This window comes from Protopterus annectens, chromosome 4.part0, assembly GCF_019279795.1.
Source record: "Protopterus annectens isolate FY-2018-M chromosome 4.part0, PAN1.0, whole genome shotgun sequence".
In the NCBI taxonomy this organism is placed as follows: domain Eukaryota; kingdom Metazoa; phylum Chordata; order Ceratodontiformes; family Protopteridae; genus Protopterus; species Protopterus annectens.
This window is the reverse complement of record NC_056733.1, coordinates 129582535-129607293: the sequence shown is the minus strand read 5'-3', so window position 1 is coordinate 129607293 and position 24759 is coordinate 129582535. Positions and strand designations below refer to the sequence as shown.

Below are 24759 nucleotides of genomic sequence, written 5' to 3'. Positions count from 1 at the left end.
AAGTTCAGCTAGAAAATCTAGAACTGATTGAATGGAAGCAGTGAAAGGATCTATATCCTTTGAATGCGCCCAAAAGGAAAAACGTTTCCACTTACTAAGATAAATCCTCCAAGTGGAAGATTTATGAGAGGCTATTAAAATATCTCGAACTGAGTGAGATATTAGAGGAAGCCTGGCTAGAGTTGGAATTGGAGAAACCATGCTGTGAGGTTCAGAGAAGGGAGGGAGCGGTGCAACTGACCCGACTGATGGTTCAAGAGGTCTGGAACTGGGTCCAGATGCCAGGGTTGCTCCAACAGATAACGGTGAAGAAACGGGAACCAAACCTGTCGAGGCCAGTAAGGGGCAATGAGGATCATGGAGGCTTTCTGAGCTATGTCTTTCTGTATTAGTTGAGATATCAGTGGAAAGGGAGGAAAGGCATACAGAAGTCCCCAGGGCCAATCGTGGACTAGAGCGTCTCTGCTGGGATGGCCTGGTTGGGGAACGAGGGTGAAATAATCGTCGCACTTGCTGTTTTTGGGGAGTAGCGAAAAGATCGCAGCAAGGACAGCCCCACTTTCAAAAAACCTTGTCCAACACTGAATTCTTCAGAGACCACTCGTGAGGCATGAGAATAGCTCTGCTCAATTTGTCCGCAATCACATTGGACTTCCTGGGAATGTGCGTTGCTAACAGAAACCGCTGAGAAGAAATCGCCCATTGCCAGAGTCTGAGTGCCTCTCGACATAGGGGGTAGGATCTGGTTCCGCCTTGTTTGTTGATGTACCACACCACAGACATATTGTCTGTCTGAATTGCTATAGTTCCTTTGGGAAGAGAGTCTTGTAGGGCTTGCAGCGCTACAAGCACTGCTCTCATCTCTAGGACATTTATGTGAAAGTGGCGTTCGAAAGGTTGCCATATGCCCTGGACCGTCCTGCCCTGGTAATGCCCCCCCCCCACCCGATCAGGGAGGCGTCCGTTGTCAGTGTAGCAACCAGGGGGGGAGGAACAAAGGGTCTTCCTAGGAAGAGTTGGGGGGATGAGATCCACCAAGAAAGATGATTCCTGCACGATTGTGTTATCACAATGGAATGGGACATTGGAAGTTGTTGGTACGACCATTGTGTGAAGAGCATCCATTGTAAGATTCTCATGTGGAATCTGGCTAAAGGAAGAAGAGGGAAAGCGGCTGCCATTATCCCTAAGACCTTCAGGACCAATCTGACTTTGATTTTGTTGCTTTGTAAAACCAGAGAGACTTGTCTGTGTATGTCTGCTATTCTCTGCTCTGTGAGTCTGGCTGACATGCTGACTGTGTCTAGATTTGCGCCTATAAAGGTAATAACACGACAAGGCGACAAGACAGACTTTTTGTAATTTATTGAAATGCCTAATGTTTGACATGTGTGAAAGGTATAGTCTCTGGCAAGAAGCAGAAGATGCTTGGTGGGGGCTGTAAGGAGCCAGTCGTCTAAATACGGAAACACTTGGAATCCTTGACGTCTCAGATGAGAGGCGATCACTGCCATGCATTTGGTAAACACTCGGGGGGCTGTAATGAGTCCAAAGGGCAGGGCCCTGAATTGGAAATGACTGGTTCCCAGCCTGAAGCGGAGGAATCTCCTGGAGCGTCGGCTCATTTTGATGTGGTAGTACGCATCCTGGAGATCTATAGAGCACATCCAGTTGTCCCGCCCCAAAAGGGGTAGAATGGACTGCAGCGTGACCATCCGAAATTTTGTTTTCTTGACAGACTTGTTCAAGTTGCTGAGATCCAAAATGGGTCTCCAGTCCCCTGTTTTCTTTGGAACCAAAAAGAATTTGGAGTAAATTCCGGACCCTTGTTGGTCTGCTGGAACTGGTTGAATGGCTCTTTTTGCAAGCAGCTTTGATATTTCTAGCGCTGCTTGCTCCCTTTGACTGGGTGGAACGTCTGGAAGGGATTTTTTTGATTGCTTTGGAATGCGAAAGAATGGGATTGTATAGCCTTCGGAAATGATAGACTGTACCCACTTGTCTTGAGTTAGGGATTGCCGGGTACAGAGATAATCTTCCCCCGACTGCCTCCGAAGGTGGACAGTCGGGCAACACCTCAGGGATGCTGAAAGGGCTTGTCGGAGAAGGTTTCTCGACTGCCCTGATTCTGCAGGCCCCCTCTGCCTCTAGGGTGACATCTACCATTATTGTTCCCCCCTCTGCCTCTAGAGGGGAACCGACTCTGTGCGTCAGGCAAGGCTCCTTGAGATTGTTTGCGGAACCACATCTTTCCCCCCTTCTGGCCTTTGGGGTAAGGTCTAGAAGGAGTAGAAAAACGGACTCCCACGGCAAAGAGAGTCTTGCCTTCAGTCTCGCACCTAGTCAGGGTTTCCTTCACTTGAGGACCAAAAAGGGATGATCCATCAGACGGGGAGTTAGTGAAGGACGCCTTGAAAGGGTCCGCAAAATTACATAGCCGCATCCAGGCGTGCCGACGTAAGGCCACACCTGTACCTGCCGCTCTACTCGCTCCATCTGCCGCATACAAAAGGAGGCGCATGGAGGAGTTAACTATTGAGTTGAGGGTAGCTAGCTGAGAATTCATCCTATCCTGAAAACCCGCAGCTGTTGGATCCTTTAACATTTCACTCGCTTCCTTGATCAAATCTCTCTGGAGACGAGTGAAATGACACAGGTAGTTCAGCGAGCGCATAGAAAAGGTCGCTGACGAGAACATCCGCTTCCCGTACCTGTCCATAGTCCTAGACTCCTTGTTAGGAGGATGGACAGGCACTGAAGGATCTGCTAGCTCCTTCTTGGTGGCTGCAGCCACCACCATAGCATCCACAGAGACGCCTTTGGTCAAAAATTCTTTGTCCTTGGGGGCAGTAATAAACTTTGAAGGTCACCTGGGAGTGGGGTCTACAGAGTCAGGAGCCGTCCAGGCCTTCTTTGCCACCACCTGCATAAGTGGGTCAAAGGGAGGGGACACCCAGGAGGTGGAAGGGTGAGAGCCAAACGCCTCAAGATACACTGATTCATCCTCTGAAGGGATGATGGCTGGCCAATTCCCCCTCTGTTTTAAGATCTCGAGGATGTCTGCAAAAGAGACATCTTCAGAGGGGGAACGAGGGGAACCTTCAGAATCCTCTAAATCAGTGTCGGAGGTGACAGACTCAGGGGAGTCGATGTGCTTCCTCTTGCACTGCCTCTTCCTAGGAGGCTCTCCTGCCGGGTCAGGAGAGGCCTCGGAAGAGGAGGAGATCCCCACTGGGGATACTTGAGGAGCTGGCTCTCTGCGATCCGGGATGAGGGAGTGAGCAGAAATCACCAGAGGCACCGTGGAGGGAGGGGCAGATGGAGCCGACTGTGGGGTTGAACAAGGTTCTAACACGCTCCTCATGATCTCGAAGGCACCCCTGTCAGGCAGAGCCGGAGGTCTCCGCTCCGAAAAGCTGAAAACCTCCCCCGGCACTGACAGTGATGGCTCCGAGGCCGATGTCGGAGCCGAACTCACCAGCGCCTAAGCACCGAGAGGGAGAGCGGGGTCGGACAAGGGTCCGATGCCACTCGCCCCCTCGGAGCCGACGAGGGAAATCCGGTGCCGAGATCCCTCCAAGGAAGAAATCGGAGCAGACGACGGTACCAAAGACAACGGTATCGGTTCCGACGCAGCCACAGTCTCGGGTCCGAGCAGCCCCGGCTCCGAACTCAATGGAGTCGGAGGAGGAATATTCTGAGTGATAGGATTAGCCATCGACCGTTGAGTCGGGCTTTGAAGCATCTGGGCCAGTGCCTCGGACTTAAGAAGTCGACTCACTACCCTCTGAAGGTCATGATCAGAAAGCCTCGATGACCTAGAGGAGTGAGATCTATGGCTCAATTCAGACAGCAATGGAGATGCTGGAGCCGAATGAACGGAGCCAATAGATGGTGACCGGGACCTTTTTCTGAAGGTCGGTTCCGACAATCTGATCGGAGCCGACTCACCAGTGTCTGCCTCGGCTCCGGCCGGAGCCGAGGAAATAGCAGGTACAAGAGTTCGATAATCATTGGCTCCGGCCGGAGCCGATGTTCGAACAGCCTTCGAAGCCCCAGAAGACGACTCAGATACCGGAGCCGATGGTCTGGTAGGCTTCGAGGGTTTCCCCAAAGACTGAGTCGGGGGACCCTCAGGCTTCAATAAGCCCCTTAGAATGAGCTTATTTTTACGCTCCTGCAGGACTCTAGGGCTGAAGCCATGGCAAACAGCACATGAGTCCTGCAGGTGCAAAGGTCCCAGGCAGTACACACAAGAAGTGTGACCGTCTGTCAGAGACATCTTCTGACAGCACGAGTCACACTTCTTAAAGCCTGAGACCTTTGATTCCTTAGACATGTCTAAGAAGAAAAAGTGTAACACACAATCACACACACACCGATTACACTTATTAGAAATTAAATTAAATTTAATTTAAATTAAAAGTAGTTTAGAAAATTAAATCCCTATAAACACAGTCACTCCAACTACTAGGAAGGGAGGGACTGGGCCTAAGACCCAAGGGAAGAACTCTAGTGAGTTTTAGGAAAAAAAAGTGGATTTTTGACTGGGAAAGGAGGAAACTACTCACTGTATAAAACTATGAAGAAAACTAACTTAAAGGGGGAAATTATCTAAGAAATTAACTAGTTTTTTTAAACTAACCTGACGAGCCGGTTGAAACGCACCTCGATCGCTATAGCGGCAAACGAGATCTGAGGAGTTACCGCCTAGCATTGTGGGATATAGGGGAGCCTCGAGCCAGTGGAACTAGCTCTCGAGCTTTTAGAGTGGCCGAGTCGGAGCCGAGGTTCGGCTCCGAACCCATCCAGCAAGAATGAAGGCGAGATAGACAACTTAACATTCAGCGATTCACTATTAGATTACATACAAAATAGACAAAAGGATAGATGAGGTAGAAGGGGTGCTTTCTTCCCATTCTGATGAACTGACAGCTCTTATGAAAGCTGAGAGGGAAACCAGTATGAGAATAACTGAACTGAAGCTGCAAGAAAAGATATCGAGGAAATGCTGTTGAAATTAAAAGATAGAGCTAGATAAGAAAACTTAAGATTAACAAATGTACCAGAAGAACTAGAGGGAAAGGATAGTTGAGATTTGTGCAAGACAAATTAAGCATGTGAACAGGGATGCAGTGGGAAGCTATACTAACTGACATGGCCCAGAGAGTGCACACCATGACCAAAGCAGGTCACCAATTTCTAAAACCAGCTGTGATAAAGCCGCAAATATATGGATTAAAATAGTAGCTGTTAATGCAACTCCGGAAAAAAATGCAAACAGCTAACTATAGGGAATACAGTACAGTTGCTAAGTCCAACTTACCTGTTATAGTAGATGTTCGAATTCCTCACTGGAGAAGTGGCATTTTGGGTTATCTGCTAAAGTAAGCCAGTACTGGCCAGCTTTCAAAAGCTCATCCTCATTAAGGAAGTGGAAAGCTGGTAGGTAGAAGTTTATTGTGGAGAGTGTGAAGCTGGGGAAAAAGTGAAGGATTAGCAAAGAAAGTGAGGCTTTACTAGAGAAAGAGAGAAAAGAAACAGGTGAAGAGGATGTGTAGGTGCAGGTTAATTGGGGGGACTTTAGATAAGAGGGTGGCGTAAAAAAGAAGGTTTTAAGTGATGGAGTGGTGGTGGGGAATGTGGAAGACTAGAGTTTAAGGAGGGTTAGAAGCAAGAAATGTGCAGTAGTTTGATAAGAGACTAAGATGGATAACTATTTTAGCAGGTTAGTGTGTGTGAAATAATAGGAACCTAACCTGGTTTGGAGCAATAGCATAGCAGTATTGTTTAGGTGTTGTCTGATTTGTATTTTGAAGATAGGTTGTTTATGTATTTCTCTGACTGGCTGGGGAAAATAATTCCAGATTTGGAGAAGTAATTAGAGTAGAAACAGTCACCTGCAGTGATGTAGGATTTGGTAACAAGCAATAGTGATGTATTGGTTGATCTTAAGTCTCTGCAGCTAATATAGAACTGACTGCTGGGCGTACTTGTGACAAGTAGATTAGCTTATGTGCAGTGATTAGTTGGAAGATTGTTAGGTAGTAGGATATGCACTCAAAGTTTCTAGTAATAAGCATGTCCCCATATAAATTAACTCTGCCAAACTGTGCTAATAACAATAAATAATGACAATGACTGTGCTAATGACAATAACGTTTACTGTTTACTGTTTAATACTGAAGGTTTCCTCAGAAATATTAAAAACAAACAAACCCAAATAAACACCGCTACAAGCAGAAATTCCCACAGGAATTACTCTAAATGCTAACAGAAATATTTTTAAATAAACATAAAAATAGAAGGGATAATACATGTAATAATAAAATGAAAGGAAGGGGGTGCGCAAATGAAGATTATCTGAGCAGTAAGCTAAAAAAGTCAGCACTGGTAGAGTCAGAGGGCTTTCTTCCTTGGATGTCAAAAAAAGACTGAACCCTCACTTCCTGTGACAGTTGAAGGCTTTCCTCTTAGGATATGCTCAGCTTATCAGATGAAAAGGAAAAGAATGGGATGGGAGTCTGAGGTTTTGAAAGCTGGCCTGCATTGGGTTACCTTGGCAGATAACCCAAAACATCACTAAGACAGTGGGAATGACGAATATTCCAAATTACAAGGCAAACAGCAGCAAGACGAACACCTCAGTGCATAAAAAAAATTAGTAAACAGAAGACAGAAGAGACTTGCTCTGGTTTAGGTAATCTACAATTCTAACTGTATCGCCACTAAAATGTTTACTCTATAACACAGCAAGTATCTAGAAGTATATTGTACAAACAGCCAAGATACAAGACTGAGAGATTTAATGACTGCATAAGATGCCAACACACACTATTTTGCCTAATGCATAACACCATGGGGGATGAGAAGGATTACAGTAGGTGAAATAAAAAAATTCTAGCCATAGAAAACACTGAAGGAATAGAAAGGATCCTTTCAGAGCTGTCATTAATGCTGATGCCATTACAGAAACTGGTCTCTCCAAAAGTGGACATCTAATAAGACATTACGGACAGGGCTGGCTGTAAGGAAGAATATTTTCCTTACCATCATAATGGAGGTATGCAGTTTCAGGAATGTTTGTTACGCCATCACTCAGAACACCAAAATCCTTCATGATTCTTCTTGTTATCCTTGCATAATGACGATAATGCAATGTTGTTGTTTTTTTTCTTTCCTGCTAGACTATTCTATACAGCTCTGGATAATCCTGAAATGCTTGTCTATTATGATACTGTAAAAATTAAAGTGTTTGACCAGTGGTCATTGGTCCAGACAAAAACAAGCATCATGTGACAGTCTTGTTGAACCATTTTTTGATCACAAGGCTGCAAATGAAAAATGCAATTTTGACATAATACAGCCTAATCTCCTGAATTAATAATATCACTAAGGATGCTGTTGAGCACCTAAAAAAACTGCAGAAAAAGAACTTTTCTTGGTAAACTGTAACTCAAGCAAGTACCCTGTTATGTCAGGAAAAATGAGTGGGAAAGCCTGCCTCTCCCTCAGTGATCACACTTCTTTCAATGCTAGTGAAGACTATTAATGAAACGTATGCCAGTGAGTATCACTCCATGACACAAGATGTTCATATACTAATACTCCTCAGCTGAAAATGCCTATTTTTGTCATATATGTATTTGCCATTCAAAAAGCAATGGCTACTGTAATGTAATGCTGTTGCACCCTTGTTCAGACTCATACTGATTCACTGATCACAAGAAAGAGCACAGAGAAGACGTACTGCTGGTTATTGGCAAGTATATTAAGCTCATTTGGATTATAACACTAAAGCAAATGTCCACACTGCCTGAAGAACACAACTGAATAAAATACACATAATTTCTGTAATTCTTTCCAAAATGTCAGAATCACTCATGACTTTTATATTATGCTCAATATTGTACATAATCTTTTTTTTTTTTAAGTAACTTACATGTAACTGCTGATGTGTTTCTTCAGGCATCTCTTCTCCATATGTCTTAAGAAGTTCGATTGTTTGTTTTAGAGGTTCAAACATGTTGTCTGTAGATACCTGTCTCGCCTTGATTTTCATAAGATGTCCCATTACTAATATAAGTCCTTGATAGTCACCTTCCTTTAGTGGTTGAGTTAGACCAGCATTTGCTATTTTGATAAAAGCTGTCAAATCTGTTAAACTACACAAAAAATGTATTTTAAGTTTGTTTACTATTACAGTAATTAAGCAATCTTTCTAGAAGGGTTGTTTATAACAGATACATATTTACAATATGTCCCTTTAAGTTTATGCATAATTACAGTAATGAAGTAATATTTTATAAGGGGTTTGTTTACAACAGCCACAGACATGCTATATTAGTTGATCTATAAAAAGACTCTTCATGGGGGCCTCTAGGTCATGTGTATTTTTTTCACCAACTGCAATTCAACACATTTTTTTCTGTAGAATTCATGTTTAAGTGATGTCCTACAGATGCCACTTATGTAGACTGAAGTAATATGCTGGCAAGTTAAGCGAGCCTGTCCCCAGTGTCTGTGAGTTCATTTCCATTTCACTAGTGAGCAGCACTTTTCTGTAAATCAAAAAACTGATACTTTATTAAACAAGTAAAACAAAGGTATGTACGAGCCCAGCTTGAGTGGAACTTCAACATCTGAGTTTGAAAGAAGAAATTGTTATCCAAATGAGGAAGCAGGAACAGAATTCATGACCTATTAAACAGGGGTTCTCAGAAATCGTTTGATATGGTAAGAATATATTTGCTGTATCCGATATGGAGGACCTTCCTTGATACATCCTTGATTGGACTGAATCCCAAGCACTTACCACCTGGGTGGAGGAGTCAGTGGACTGCAAAATGACAGACTTCAGATAAATCATGGAATACTGGGCATCCCAAATGTTGGGCAACTCCCTACATTGTGATTGAGACAATAATGCTTAGCAAAGGTAGGCACCAAAGTTAAAGCAACTATAACAAAAAAGGTCTAAAGTGAAGATACTCACGAAGCAAGTACTGAAGGCAACCACTTCTCTGTTGCATTCAGTTCTGACATTAGTATTTGCCATTATGGGGGTGACAGCCTTATGGCACAACACAATGCAGCTGGCAATCTAACTGGAATGTCTGTGCTTGGTAAGTGCAAGCCTATCCCCCTCTGGTATAATACAGAAGAACAACTTCTCTGTTTTTTAATACTGATACAACTGCCTTAGCTAATTCATGAACTATTGGTGCATGTTCAGTGTTTGAAGGCCTTCTATCCCCTGGTTTCTGTAAACACAAATAAGCCAGCATATGAATGGATTGGTTCAGGGGCAGGGTTGGAACAACATTTGGAGAAAAATAGAGATACAATCTGAGCGACATGTTAGCCTCGTGAAAGGCTGTATATCAATCTCGACACCTAAGAGCCTGATGCACCAAGTATCTACATGCAGAGGTGATAGCTACCAGAAAAATTAAAGTTATGTACTCACCATAACAATGCATCTGTGTTGTCTATTTTCATTCTTCCTCAACTACTGGGACGCATTTACTAGACCCCTGAATCCAACTGTCATGCTCCTTCCTTTACCCATAATCCCCCAGTCAACCGGCAATACCGCAGATCAAGTTTGCTGCCATATAAACAAAAGGAAGAACTAACCCTTGATTAAGACAAAAGTAAGGCTAGTAATAGCAGAACTGAGCTCAAACCTAGAACAGAGGTTCCACAGTAACCATAATGTCATTCCAGGAGCTAATAGTAAAGGGGATGGAGGGTGGGGAGTTGAGGAAGAATGGAAATGGACAACACAGATGCATAGTTATGGTGAATACATAACTTTTAATATCTGATTTGGTCCTTTTAATTCATTCCTCAACTACTGGGATGGAGTTCCCAGTTAGTTGGACCTTGGGTTACCTTCATGGAAGGATATTCTGGAGTACTGCAGAACCAAAGGAAGCCCTGCTCCTGGAAGTTAAATCCAATTTTTAATGAGCAATACAGGTATGAGCATTAGACCAGGTAGCTGCTGCACAATTGTCATCAACAAAAGTTCTAGACCAAAAAATGGAAGATGAAGCCATGGACCTGGTGGACTATGCTTTAGGAGGCCTGGATAGGGACAGCCCTCGCTGACTGTAAACAAAGGAAATGCAATCAGTAAGCCATTTGCCTAGGGTAATTTTAGAAACTGGTGACCCTAATTTGTTTAGGGAGAAAGAGACAAACAATTGCTCTGACTTTCTGAAATCTTTTGTTCTATGGAGATAAAAACATAGTTGTCTATATACATCCAAAAGATGGAATGTGTATTCTCCTTTGTTAGTAAAGTTGGGAAAGAAAACAGGCAAATTAATGGCTTGATTAATGTTTATTTTGGAGGCTACTTTAGGCAAAAAGGATGGCTTGGTCTTTATGGAAGATGAGATATTGAGATTTGGAAGAGAGAGCCTGGAGTTCAGAAACTCGTCTCATATAAGTAATGGTCAATAGAAAGGCAATTTTCCACGATAAAATTTTTAAATATGATTTAGCTGATGGTTCAAAGGGTTTGTGAGTTAGTCCTTGCAGCGCAATTGTCAAATCCCAGGAAGGGGTGTGGTTCTTCACTGTGGGCCTAAGTAAAAAAGTACCTTTGTAGAAAAGCCTTGCACAATTTTGAAAAAGCTAATGAGGAAGCATTTTCAGCTGAATGAAAATTAGATATGTCTGCTAATTGCACTTTGAGAAGTGCAGAAACTAGATCCTTCTTGAAATATAGATGTGGAAAACTGTAGGACAGCAGAAATAGGAGCAGCGAAGGGTCCAATTCTTTCTATAGAGCCCAAACAGAAAATATTTTGCATTTACTATTGTAAATCTTCCTCACAGAGGCCTTGTGGGAAGACAATGGTATCTGTCAGACTGGGGAGGAAAGCCTGGGCTGTCAAACTATCAGTAAAATTGGAGAAACCATGCAGTCAACTTCAGGCCTGCAATGTCCGGATGCTCCATCCCCATGGGATGAAAGAGAAGGTCTGGGCTTGGTCCAGTATCCATGGTGGATAGCGAAGATGAGACCAAAGGAAGGGGAACCACACTTGAAGAGATCAAAAAGGAGCAATAAGGATAACCATCCTCTAAAACCGAATTGCCTTTTGTAAAAATTTGGGAATTAGAGGTATTGAGGAATAAGCATAAAGGAGACAGAAGGGCCAAACTTGGACTAGAACATATCTTGGTGACTCTCCCAGAGGGGAGGATTAGAGCAAAAAAAACTGCTGCACTTGTTGTAGGAAGATGAAAAGAGATTGCAGAAAGGTTGACCCATCGATGGAAAATCTCCGCCACTGACTGATTGAGAGACCACTCATGAGACACTATGATGGACCTTCTGAGTTTGCACATTAGCAAGTTGGATTTCCCTGGTATGTGCATTGCCATAAGAAAGTGATTGGAGGAGATCGCCCGCTGCCACACTCTTACTGCCTCTAAATAAAGGGGATTGGGCCTCCCCCATCTGTTAATGTATCAAACCACAGACAAGTTGTTGTTGTGAATCATGATCATCCCAAGTGGAAAGGTGTCCTTGACGGCCTGCAACTCTAGGAGAACTGCTCTCATCTCTAGGACATTGATGTGTGAATTGGTGTCTTCTGTGGACCATGTGCATTGGCCTGTCTGTCCCAAAAAGTATCCCCCACCCCAACTGGAAGGTGTCCATAGTTACTATGGCTACTAGGGGCAGAAGCACAAAAGGGCAGCCTTGGGAAACTTCACCAACTGAATCCTCCAACGAAGATGGTCTTTGCATACTTGAGTGAGTTTGATTGGTAAGGACAAGGGATGGCGAAGAATTGACCACTGAACAACTAGAGTCCACTGAAGAGTGCGCATATAAAAATGGGCCATAGTAACTAAGGTTATGGTTGCTGCCACTGACTCTAAGGCCTAAAGAATAAGTCTGGCTGGTGGGAAAGGGTGTACAATAATTTGCTCTACTTGACACCTGATGGCCTGTACTCAACGTAGATTCTGTGCCACGGTCTCTAAAGGAGAGGAGGGACGACGTTGGTGAAACGAGAAAGCTCACTGGGCAGCTTTCCCAGTTCATTGATTTACTGACTCCTATCAGTGCTATGCTAGCATCTGTACTGTGCTCATCTTTACCTGGGAACCAGGAAGCTTTACATGGCGGTGAGCAAACAGCGGCGGCTGTTAAGAGAGAAACTTGGTTTAAATGCAGACAAAGGAACTAGCCAACAAACTGGACGGTCTTCTTTGAATATTTTGGATACTCCTAATCTATTTAAACTTTCAGCAGAAAATGGCACGAATACGAGTAGCGCAAATTACAGCAACAGACGGACTTCCAGCCATACTATCAGAGGTGACTGTAATAATATTATTAGCAATTCAAATGCAGCTTTTAAACAGGGAAGAAAATTCTCTGAATGGCTTAACAACAAAGTAGATATTAATTTTAATATGGATGTCAATACTTATGCCCTTGGTGACAAGGAAAATACTGACATGTAGAAATAATATTAATAAATTATCTGATGTGTTAGGGAAATTTAAAGCTCTCAACATAGATAATGAGTACCTTAGGGAATGCTTGAGAAGGGGGATTGTCCTTAAAGGTTTGAGAGTGTTTAAGTTCCCCAACAATATTGATAATAGTTCTGAATTGTATGATGAACTTGCGGAAATATTTAGCAGATGTGGGCTTGATGTGGTTAAAATGGTTGTCAAGCAAAATGAATGAATGAATTAAAAACTGTTATAGAGCACCTTAATAATTAATGAATTAAGTTAACATTAAAAGGAAGATTAAAAAAACTGAATAGAGACATTTTAGAATATAAGGAGAAGCGATGCTACCCTGCACCTAGGAAAATTAGTAGTGTTAAGTTTGGGGAAAATTATGGTGAGAATGGTAATTCGGAAGAGGTTCCAGACAATGATGAATTGTCAGATGAAACTAACCACCTGGACCCTTTAGAGTATCACCCTCTCCGACGTTCAAAAAGGTTGATGAACCAGAGGGCCCCTCAATATTACCATCAGGCTCAGAGGGGAGGGAGGAGAAGGTTATACTGGGGGAAGGGGAGATTTCCACATTATTAGCTTTTGATAAAGGTCCTAAAGAATTGAAGTTGTCTGGGTCATTGGGTCATTTACAAGTATTTTAGATGAAATTAATTGTAAAGATAATGTATATACATACAGGAATTATAACATATTTAACTACACTGGTGTGGAATTAACTGTGGATCATGCTAATATACTATCTAGAGGTTTCAAGTTTGTACCATATAGAAAATGTGACCTCACAAAGTTATAATTAGATTTTAAAATGTTTATTAGGCAGCTGAATTTGGAGGTTATATTTCAGGGGCAGGCTAAAACAGATATACAGCCCTGTTTAAAGCGTAAAAGTGAATATAACCCACCAATACATCCCCAATTAAAAAATTCTGTGTCTATAGTGGAAAAAGAAATAAGACAAGTTACAGGTAAATCTAGATGATACAATTTGAATCAAAATGAGAAAAGGGTACTTGGTGAACTTCAGCGGAATTCACAGATTAGGGAGGGGGATCTGTCCTTATGGACCAGGTTATATATGAAGGAAAAATGCAGGATATTTTGGGTGATTCCTGTACCTACATTAGGGTTTCTAGGAATGAGATTCATATGGCCTACAAGAAAATTGAGCAGGCCCTTAATGATCTACTATTGGAAGAATTAATTAATATAGAAACTTTTAGATTTTTACATGTGCCTCAACCTAGAAAACCCACTATGTTTGGGATTCCCAAGGTCCATAAGGATCAAGAAAATCCCCCTCTCAGACCCACTGTGTCCGTTGAAGGATCCAAGACAGCGCCTTTAGCAAAATACATGGATGTAAAATTAAAAAAGTACTGGGGTAAAAAAACTATTCTTAAAGACTCCTGAGAATTCCTTCAGGGAATTGATTTAAACCAGGTTTATGATGACATTATATTTGTGACAGTGGATATTAAAGATTTATTCACAGTAATACCACAGGAGTGTGGATTAACTTGGCTGGAGGCAGCCTTGGCAGACAAATGTAATATTTCTAGTGATGAATTGCAAGTCATAATTAATCTTATGGAATTGATATTAAAAAATAACTATATTTATTATGGTGCTGAGTATTTTCACTAGGTGAGGGGGGTGGCTATGGGGGTCAGTTGTGCCCCCACATATGCCAACATTATCTTAGCCTGGTAGGAAAAACAATATGTTTTTAACTCTAGATTTTGTGACTGTTGGATTTTATACAAGCCATTTCTTGATGATATTTGCATTTTTGGAAAGAATCTGAGGAGAAGTTGAAGAAATGTTTAGAGTATCTGAATACAACTACTTATTTTTTGCAATTTACAAGTTCAATTACACTCAATAAAGTAGATTTTTGGGTGTGAGTATCATTAAAATTACTGGGGGTATAAAATCTAAAGTTTTCCGAAAAGAGAATTTTTCTAACTCGTACCTTCATTTTGAGAGTGCCCACCCCTATGTACAGAAGAAAAGTATTTTTAAGGGGCAACTGATAAGAGCTAGTAGGCTTTAGATTAAGATTTTGAGGAAGAATGTGTTTTTTTAGAAAAACTGTTCTTGGAGAGGGGATATCCAGCCAAGTTGTTAGAGAACGCTACCATGTATGTTAAAAATCAGCGAAGGGCAAGATTTATGCCCATTTTAGGTAAAGGAGATGAATTTACTTTCACCAACGTTGAGAAAAATGATAGTAAATTTAGTAGGGTATTCACAATGGAATATAATAGTGATTCAAAAATGGTAGTTGATGTGGTTAGGAAAGAGTGGAATAGATTTAGCTCCTTTAGTGACCTCAAGGGAATAGAAAATAAGCCTATTAACATTATATTTAAACAATGTCCTGTAATTTATTTTGACTATTACTGCATATTGTAATCTTTGTCACTGCTAATGCTTGGAGCTTTTCTCCCCGGGCTTCTACTGAAAATGGACATATATCCAGTTAGACTAGCCCGGTCAACAAATGTAAAATAAATAAAATAAATAAATGTATCAATTTGAAGGAACTATTTGAGAAGGGGAGTACTACATCTAGAGGTAAGAGACTTGGCACCTATAGATGTGGGGCATGTTCCCAGTGTAAGCATGTAGCTAATGTTGACCAGGTGTATGTCAAATCTAGGAATAGGACTATTAAAAGTACTTATTATAGTAACTGTAATACTAGTGGTTTAGTTTATTTAGTAATATGTGAAGTTTGTAGCGCCTTTTATGTAGGGAAGACAGAAAGACGTCTGAAAAGACGCATTTATGAGCATTTTTATGATATTAGTAGAAGTAATGACAAGAATGCCCTATACAGACATTTATAAAATTGTGCCCAAGCAAACCTTTTATTTTTTGTGTTGGAAGTTGCTCATGTGGATGCCGGGGGGGGCTCTTGGGAAACCCGTTTGGAGTATCGGGAATTGTATTGGCAGATTCTTTTGGATGCTGGGAGGTATCCCGGCTTGAATGAGAGCATTTCCCTGGCACCACTTTTGAAGTTAAGGGCAGCTAAATTTTAAAATATTTTTATCTCTAATTTTAACCACTAGAGGGTAGCATTGCATTAGGAATGTTGAATGAAATAATTTCAGATATATTTTGATATTTAATTTTATATATAATTATATAGTTTTAATAATAATTTAAAGTGATTTTATAGGGTATAAATAAGTAATATTGAGTGACTGATGCGTTTTTATTGTATTTTATGTTAGGAGAGCTGTGTTTTTATAATACATATATGTTTATTATGGTAGTAAATGTTATTGAGGACTGTTTGAATAAGGTGCTTCTATTTCTTTATTTCTTTGGCATTTGTTAATAGACAACATGTTCTTATTGGTTGATTTTTAAATATCTGGTGTATTTAATGATCTTTATTAAGTGTGTATTGTTATCTGATGAAGTCTTGGTGGACGAAAATGTATTAAGAATTGTCAGCATTTATATCTGTGTGTTTCCAGTCATTAAAGAGCTTTTTATCGTGGTTTGTGGAGTGTGTTTCCAGCATCACCTTTTTGTTTATTAGTTGTTGTTTTGGAGTTGTTTTTCCCCCCTTTCTTTTCTGGTTTTTGGTAATGTAAGAGAGGCTATCTGACTGACTGTGTTCAACTGAGCACCTATGAACTCCCAAGTTCTGAACGGGTTGAAGATGTGACTTACAGATATTGACTGAGATGTCTACAGATTGACATAACTGGAGTAAGTAGTATCTGGATTTCTCTAGAAGATGCTTGCCTGGGACGGTGACGAGACAATCATCTAGGTATGGAAAGTCTCGGAATCCTAGCAGTCTCCAGTGAGCTACTACCACGGTCATACATTTGGTAGACACTCTGGAGGCTGTGGTGAGACCAAAGGACAGGGCTCTGAATTCATAGTGACTGATCCCCAGCAAAAGTGCAGAAATCTTTGAGATCATCTGTTCATCTTGATGTGATAGTACACATCCTGAAGATTAGTGGAGCACATCCGATCATCCTTGCATAGAAACAGCAGAATGGACTGAACTGTGACCATTTGGAAATTTGACATCTTTACAAATTGATTCAGTTTGCTTAGGTCCAAAATTTGTTTCAGGTCCCCGGTTTTCTTTGGCACTATAAAGAATCTTGAATAAGTTCCTAATCCTTTCTGGTCTACTAGGACCTCCTGGATGACTCTTTTGCCTAGCAGCTTTTGAATTTTGTGAGCTGCTGCCTCCCTCTGACTGGTTGGAATATCGGGGAAACTTTTTCTTTTGGTTGGGCAAATCTAGGAAAATAGTATGAAATAACCTCTGGGTATGATTTTTTAGCACCCAAAAATCTTACGTTATTGATGCCCAGGCACCTGTATGCAGAGACAAGCACCCCCTCAAATGTCTCCCGAGGTCTGCAGGTGGGCAGCCCTTCAAGATTGCTAAAAGGGATTATCTGAATAGGAATTCTCTGGAATCCTGGTTCTGTGGGCCTCCTCTGCCACAAGGATGGCATTGTCCATTAGACACTCCCTCTGCCTCTGGAGGAGATATCCCCAAGTGAATCTTGGAAAGGACCCAGGGACATAAGGAACCACATTTTCTTACCTCTTCGGTGATTCCTGGAAAAGGATTGCTGAGGAGTAGAAAAGCATAACCCTATGGCAGACAAGATCTTTCCATTCTTGTGTTTCCTTAACAACAGGGCCAGACAAAGATGATCCACCAAAGGGAACATTAATGAATGAAGACTTGAAAGGCTCCACAATATCACTGAAATGCATCCGGGCATGTCTCCTAATGGCTATACATGAACCAGCTGCCTGTGAGGTGCCCTCAGCAGCATGGGAAATTAATTTAATGGATGCATTACAGATGGATAGAAGCATGGCTAGTTGTGAAGAAGACTTCTTGTAGTCCTCCACAGACATGAACTTGGACAGAAATTTGGAAAGCTCTTTAGTCTGCCAAGAAATTCAGAGACTGTAAGGCAAAGGTTGCTGAGCATACCTCTCAGCTGTACATATTTTTGCAGAATGTCCACATTTTTCCCTTATATTTTTCGTCTGTTTCTCATGAAATTTTGTTTTCTGGCACAGCATTGGCAAATCACTGAGGGTTGAATTCAGAAATTAATGACAGACATTTGAGTTTCAGACTTCAACCCTTAAGAAAATTTATGCTAATGCAAAACCTGTTATTCTATCAACTTTTCAAATCTGTCCGATGCCCTAGACTCTCTGTTAGGGAATGGATAGAGGAGCTCTGCTTTGTGAGTTCCTTCTTTGTGGCTGCCACCACAACCATAGCATCGACAGGAACTCCTTTGTTCCAGTGTGACCTGTCTTTGGGGGGGGGGGGTTCTAAAGTATCTAGTTCCTTCTGCTCCTGGTGAGAGACTAGATCTATAAGCTCATCTGCCAGGGGAGTTACCCACGATTTATATGGACCGTAACCAAAAGCTTCCAGAAGCACTGACTCCTCCTGGGAGGGTGTATTGGAAAATCATTCACAATTTTGCTTGAGAATTTCTAAGATTTCTCTGAAGGAGACATCATCCGGTGGAAATCTGGGGGACCCTTCCCCCTCATTGAAGTCAGTGTCTTCTGTAAGGGACTCCTGAAGAGAGTCTATGTGTCTCTTCTTGCACATTCTCTTACAGGCAGCATCTTCAGTAGGATGGTCTGAAGATGTATCTAAAGAGAGGGGAAAGTCCTTGAGGGGAACTGCCTGGATGCTTGATGGGCCTGGCTGTCCCTGTGCGATAGGTCTGACAGAATCAGAGCTTGGACCTGAAGGAGGCAGGGCTGTAGGATCTGAACAGGAAAGAGTAGTCAAATCTCTCAAATGACAGAAAGCTATCTCCACCACCTCAAAAGCAGAAGAACTGGGAGAAGCCACAGCTGGCAGCACCAGAGCCAAAGCCCCAGATGCCACCATGCCTCAACCCTGCCTGCACCCATGTCTTAAGTGGGAATCAGATCCGAACTGCCCAATGCCAAAGTTGCAAGGAGGAAGGATGGCTTTGACAACCTTGGACTGGAATCCAGCCCCCTAGACCCGATGTCAATGCTTCAGCTGAGAGACTTATCCTGTTCCAAAGTACTCGTTGCTGAACAAGTCAGGGAAGTAGTTGGAGTCAAAGGTCTAGCTGTCTTTGGATCCGATGCAGACACACTCAGGTTTCTCAGATCTAAAGGCTCCAAAATCACCAGTGGGATTGGAGAAAGAAAAATCACAGCATGGGAAGTAGAAGGGAGGCTCACAGATCTGATGGGAGATGGAGCCAGGATAACTCCCATCTCAATCTGAGCTCTGAGGAACTTCCTCATCATCCTATCCACTTTGGCTTCGGAAAGGCTCCTGGAAGACCTGTTGGAGGAAGTGGTAGACTGGGGCTGAGGCTCTCTCCTTGGGGTCTCCTGAAGGAAAGGAGAATGGAGCCAAGGAGAAACAGCCTCTAGACAGAACCCTAGGGACGGGGTCCTTGGAGACTTAGCAAGGAGAGTTTTTGGGTTTGAAGATGTCGGATCCAACTTTTTTTCATTTTGGATCCAAAGGGGTCGGATCCAAGTTCTTCTGAATTTTAGGAGGACGCTTCAAAGAAGGAGTTGATTTCAGAGACTGGGTTAGAGACTTCTGCCTCTGAAGAGGCTTTGAATGTTTTTTTTTTTTTTTTTTTTTTTTTGGGGGGGGGGGTTGAGCCCATGGAGCAGAAGAAGAGGAAAAAGAAGAAGGTGGCAGCAAACCCTTCAGAACTATTTTGTTCTGACGGTCAGTGAGGGCCCTGGAATTAAAACTTGCACAAATGGAGCAGTACATATTCAAGTGTCAAGCTCCAAGGCAAAAGACCCACTCCCTGTGGGCATCAGAATTAGAGATCTTGTGCCCACAGTAAGTGCATTTCTTAAAACCAGTGGTTTTATCAGCCATGATGAAGAGAAGAAAGTTTTTTTTTTTTAACTGCCAACAACGGTCGGTTAAAGAGGACACCCTATAAAGGGTAGAAAAAAGAAAAGGAAGAGGGAAGGAAAATTACCAGTAATGATACTGGCAGCTAACTTTGGTAGAAGAGAAGGAAAAAATATAGAAGAAGATTATGATAACTCATCATAATACAAGAGAAAAACTCAAATAGATGCAAGTGATGAGAAAAAAGGAGAATTATAATAAAAAAATAAGGAACTGCACTCATTTATAAAAGGAAAATACACCCAAAAAGCTCTGTGAGAAGGATCCGCCTCTTTAGCGATATGGCGGCAAACGAGAGCTGAGGTACTGCAGGTTGACTGGGGCATTAAGGGTAAAAGGAGGAGCTCAAGAGTTGGATCTAAGAGTCTAGTAAATGTGTCCGAGATGGATCCAAGATCAGGTCTGATACCCAATAGCTGAGGAACAAATGAAAAAGACATCAGATTAAAATGTTTTATAAGAAATGAACATCAACATTGCAATGTTGGCAGGCCTGAATGGCAAAATGGCAAGTCTGTTAACTAGGAATTCAGGTCCCATGCAAGAGAGAGGCTCTTCAAAGAAGTATTGAGATACAGCCCTTTTTTAACCCTGTACCCAAAATACTTGTGTTCTAAGGTGAGCTAAGTCATCAAAGCAAGAGTAACATTATGTATTGTGACTACCTGGTTAGTCATAAGTTTTCTGTATATTTAGTAGAAGACACAGTCCACATATGCAGTTCACTGAAAACATGCACACTAACTGTTTCTATATGTAGCCTCTATGCATATAAATAAATACAACTAAAATTATCTATTCTCTAACTGTGGCTTAGCAAGACTGGTGCATTACTATGTGATATTTCTTCCTGCTGTGGGCACTCTCATTGAGGGCACCCAGTGTCAGACAGGGATCATAGTCAAATGGGGCCCTAGGCAGGTTACTAGATCTGGGCTCCCCCCCACAGAAGGACCCCTCCCCAGCAGCAACCCTTCCGCCATTCCAGTGTCACATTACTTGGCTATTTCTCCCCAGTTACCATAAGCACTATTCAAACCTGTCAGTGTGCATACTATTTTCCTCTTTACTTCCACAATGATTAGAGATACTGTATGTAACACTTTTATTTTAAATTTTATAGGTCAAACACTTAGCCATTTTGCTAAAGAAAACAATTCAGTCTCACAATGAAAACAGACTTAGCATGACAGTTGAAACCCATTCAAACAGCATTGAAACCCACATTCAAAGAAAATGCATCTGGCCAGTGACAGATTAAGTTTACCTTTGGGCTGTTTTCAAACAATAGGCTCCTTGCACACATTTTTAGGACCATGCATATATACATTTGTCCTCTGATGTGCCATCGTAATTGTATTAAATTATATTCCTTGTATAATACAGCACAACTTGTTAGAGTTGTTCTTCTTCTTCTTTCGGCTTTTCCCGGTTAGGGGTTGCCACAGTGGAACTCTGGTCCACTAATGATTGGCAGTAGATTTTTTTATGGGTGCCAAGGTTCCAGCTTGACGTCCAACCTTCAGCGAAGGCACACCCATTCTACGCATGTCTTTCGAATGCCACTTGACCGCGGGGAGGACATGCAGACTCCACACAGAAGGCGCTCCAGCCGAGAATCGAATGGGAGAACCTCTTGCTGTGAGGCAACAACGCTACCGCTGCACCACCGCGGCTTCCAGCACAACTTGTTAGAGTACATTTTAAATTTATAGCTTTGCACATTTTTTCCAATAAGCAATAAAACAAAAAAGAATTTATGTACTCACTATAATGTTCCATCTGTGTTGTCCATTTTCATTCACCCTTAACGTATGGGACTCGGATCCGACCTTGGATCTGACTCGGCCATTATTACAGCTCATGTAAGCCTACAAAACTCTCAAGCTCTTCCGTACTCACAATGCTGTGGTCCCCTCTCAGCTCAGATAAAACATATAGCTTGAGAGAAGGAGAAAAAGGGTAAAAAAAAAAACTACGCAAGATGCCATCACTGGAGTTCAAATCCAAGGGAGCAAAGGATGCTGACTGCTTTCTCACAAAAATGTTTCTTGTCAAAGGGAATTTGAACAAAAAAGGCCAGGGGTTGGAGGGTGGGGAGTTGAGGCTGAATGAAAGTGGACAACATAGATGGAACGTTATGGTGAGTACATAACTTTTTATCTGATGATGTCAATTTTCATTCATCCTCAATGTATGGGACAGATTATCCAGCTACCTCACCCTGGGTGGACCCTAAGGAAAGATGTTCCTTTGAACGGCCGAGCCAAATGCCATTCTTCCCCTTGAGACCAGATGTAATTTGTAGTGGTTGATAAAGGTATGTGGATTTGACCAAGAAGCAGCTGCACAAATATCATCCATGGAAGCTCTGGACTGAAAAACATGGAAGTTGCCACAGATCTTGTAGATTGAGCTCCTACAGGTTTGTGGAAAGGCATATTCAATTTTGCATACACCAAAGAAATACATTACGTTATCCATCTGGCTATAGTTACTTTTTAGACATGTTGCCCCCAACCTATGGTGCACAAATGAAATGAAAAGTTGGTCTTATTACTGATATCCTTTGTACTATGCAAACAGTCATGTAACTGTCTATGGACATTCAATGAATGCAGCAAGAATTCCTCTTTGTTACTGAAATTTGGAAAGAATACTGGAAGATGAATGGCCTGATTAATATTAAATTCTGACACCACCTGTGGTAGAAAGGAAGCATTGATCTGTAAGGTAACCCTATCCTTGTGAAAGACCAAGTAAGGGGGTTGGGAGGATAAAGTGTGATGTTCTGATATTCTCCTGGCCAAGGTTATAGCAACCAGAAAGGACGTCTTCCAAGAGAGAAGTTTTAAATCACATATGGCAGCAGGCTCAAAGGGGAATTGAGTTAGGGCCTGCAGTACTAGAGTTAAATCACATAAGGGAACAGGGTTCTTAAAGACAGGTCTTAGCAAAAGAGTACCCTTCAGAAATACTTTACAAATTTTTGCAGAAGGCAAGGAAGAATTGTGTAATCCCACATAGAAATTGGAAATTACTGCTAATTAAACTTTAATAGTAGATGTGCTTGCTCCTTTATTAAACAATTCCACTAGAAATTCAAAGACTACAAATGTAAGAGCTGTAAAGGGTTCTATGTGATTTTGCTCCACCCAGTAAAAAAGAAGTTATGTCTTACCATAACGTACCATCTGTGTTGTTGGTCTTCATTCATTCATTACTGATGGCTTATTCATTCCGTCCTCCGAACCGAGCCGGCCTTACACCAAGCTTGCGTCAGCCAAAAACTCTCGAGCCAAGATCCTACCCAGAATGCTCTGCTCCCTGTTACCTCAGATCGAGTTTGCAAGTTGATAGACAAAAGTACAGGCTACCTCTGGAGGAACTAGAACCTCTGGAGGAGGGTGGAGGGGGGAGTAATGAATGAAGATCAACAACACAGATGGAACATTATGGTAAGACATAACTGCTTTATCTGATGTTGTTAATCTTCATTCATTCCTTACTGATGGGACAGAGTCCCCAGCTACATGTATCCCTGGGTGGCCCTCATGGAAGGACATTCCTGAGCACCACGGAGCCAAAAGAAGCTCTACCTCTAGAGAACAAATCCAATTTGTAATGATGAACAAAAGTATGAGGTTTGGCCCAAGTCGCAGCTGAGCAAATATCATTGAGGGAAGCCTTAGCGTGGAAAGCTGCTGAAGTTGCCATAGACCTTGTGGAATGTACTTTCACTCTGTGAAGCAAGGTGATATTGTTCTTGTTATAGATAAAGGTAATGCAATTTCTCAACCATGATGCCAATGTAACTTTTGAGACAGGATGAACTAGTCTTGGTCCAGAAAAGGCCAGAAATAGTTGGTCTGATTTACGGGTAGATTTTGTTCTGTCCAGATAAAAATCGTATTTGCCTATGAACATCCAGGGAGTGCAGGCAATACTCTCCCTTGTTAGAATGATTAGGAAAAAATACTGGGAGGTCAACAGACTGGTTGACAGACTGCTCTGACACCACTTTCAGTAAAGAGGAAGAATTAGCTCTCAGTGATACTCTATCCTTATGGAAAATAAGGTAAGGACGTTTGATGCATAATGCTTGAAGTTCTGACAAATGTCTGGCCGATGTGATTGCAACCTAAAACAAAGTTTTCCAAGACAGGTACTTTAAATCACATGAAGACGCAGGTTCAAAGGGGGGAGCTGTTAGGGCTTGTAGAACCAAGGCCAAATCCTAAGGTTGTACTGGTTCTCTAAAGGGAGGTTTTAGGTGAAGACACCCCAAATTGGAAAAGATGTGATAAGTAACCTAAAGCCATCAAAACTGGGGCTGATAAGGGATCTAATTGTTTATTCGCTGCCCATAATGAAAATCTTCTATTTACTGAGATAGATTAGTCTGGTGGATGATTTATGAGATGCGATAAGAATATTGTGCACCGGAGACGAGAGGTTATCTTGCCTTGCAATCATAGGAAGTGGAGAAACCAAGCTGTCAGCTTCAGGGTTGTTAGACTGGGGTGAATCAGACCCTGCAGATGGGAGATCAACGTTGAGGATGGATTGAGGATCCATGGTCGATCTAGCAGGTGAGGCCAGAGAAAGGGGAACCAAACTTGTCGAGGCCAATATGGAGCAATGAGGATCAATTTGCTTTTCAACTGCTGTGCTTTCTTCAGAAATTGGGAGGTGAGGAGGATAAGGATAAAGTCGACCCGAGGGCCAAACGTGGACTAGAGCGTCTCTCGGTGACTGTCTCTGAGAGGGGGATCAGGGCAAAATATTTGCTGCACTTGTAGTTGGTTGGGAGGCGAATAGATCGCAGCAAGGCTAGCCCCAGTGGTTGAAAATTCTTGCTGCTATCGCAGGGTTAAGGGACCACTCGTGAGGTTGTAGAATGCACCTGCTCAACTTGTCCACTATCACATTGGAGCTCCCGGGAATGTGCATTTCAATTAGAAAGTGGTTGGAAGCTATCACCCATTACCATATTCTCAAGACCTCTCAGCATAACGGATAAGATCTGGTGTCCCCTTGCTTGTTGATGTACCAGACCACTGACATGTTATCTGATTGGATCGCAATAGCCCCTGACGGAAGGATGAAATGGAATGCTTGCAACGCTAGTAGCACTGCCCTCAGTTCCAGGACATTGATATGCAAAAGGGCCTCTGTCTCCGACCAGGTGCCTTGGACCAAGTTTCCCTGACATAGCCTCCCCCACCCACCCCATCAGGGAGGCATCTGTGGTCACCGTGGCTTTCGGTTGATGGGAGCTGAAGGGG

General features: G+C 42.2%; 1 protein-coding gene across 1 annotated transcript in view; it reads right to left on the bottom strand.

Moving 5' to 3' along the window:
• Positions 1-24759, bottom strand: part of LOC122800226 (dynein axonemal heavy chain 17-like) — a 17083451-nt gene that overhangs the window by 10378893 nt on the left and 6679799 nt on the right. The window contains exon 23 of the mRNA XM_044069720.1: positions 7943-8165. Coding sequence (XP_043925655.1) covers positions 7943-8165 — 223 coding nt within the window. The remainder of the gene's footprint in view (positions 1-7942; positions 8166-24759) is intronic.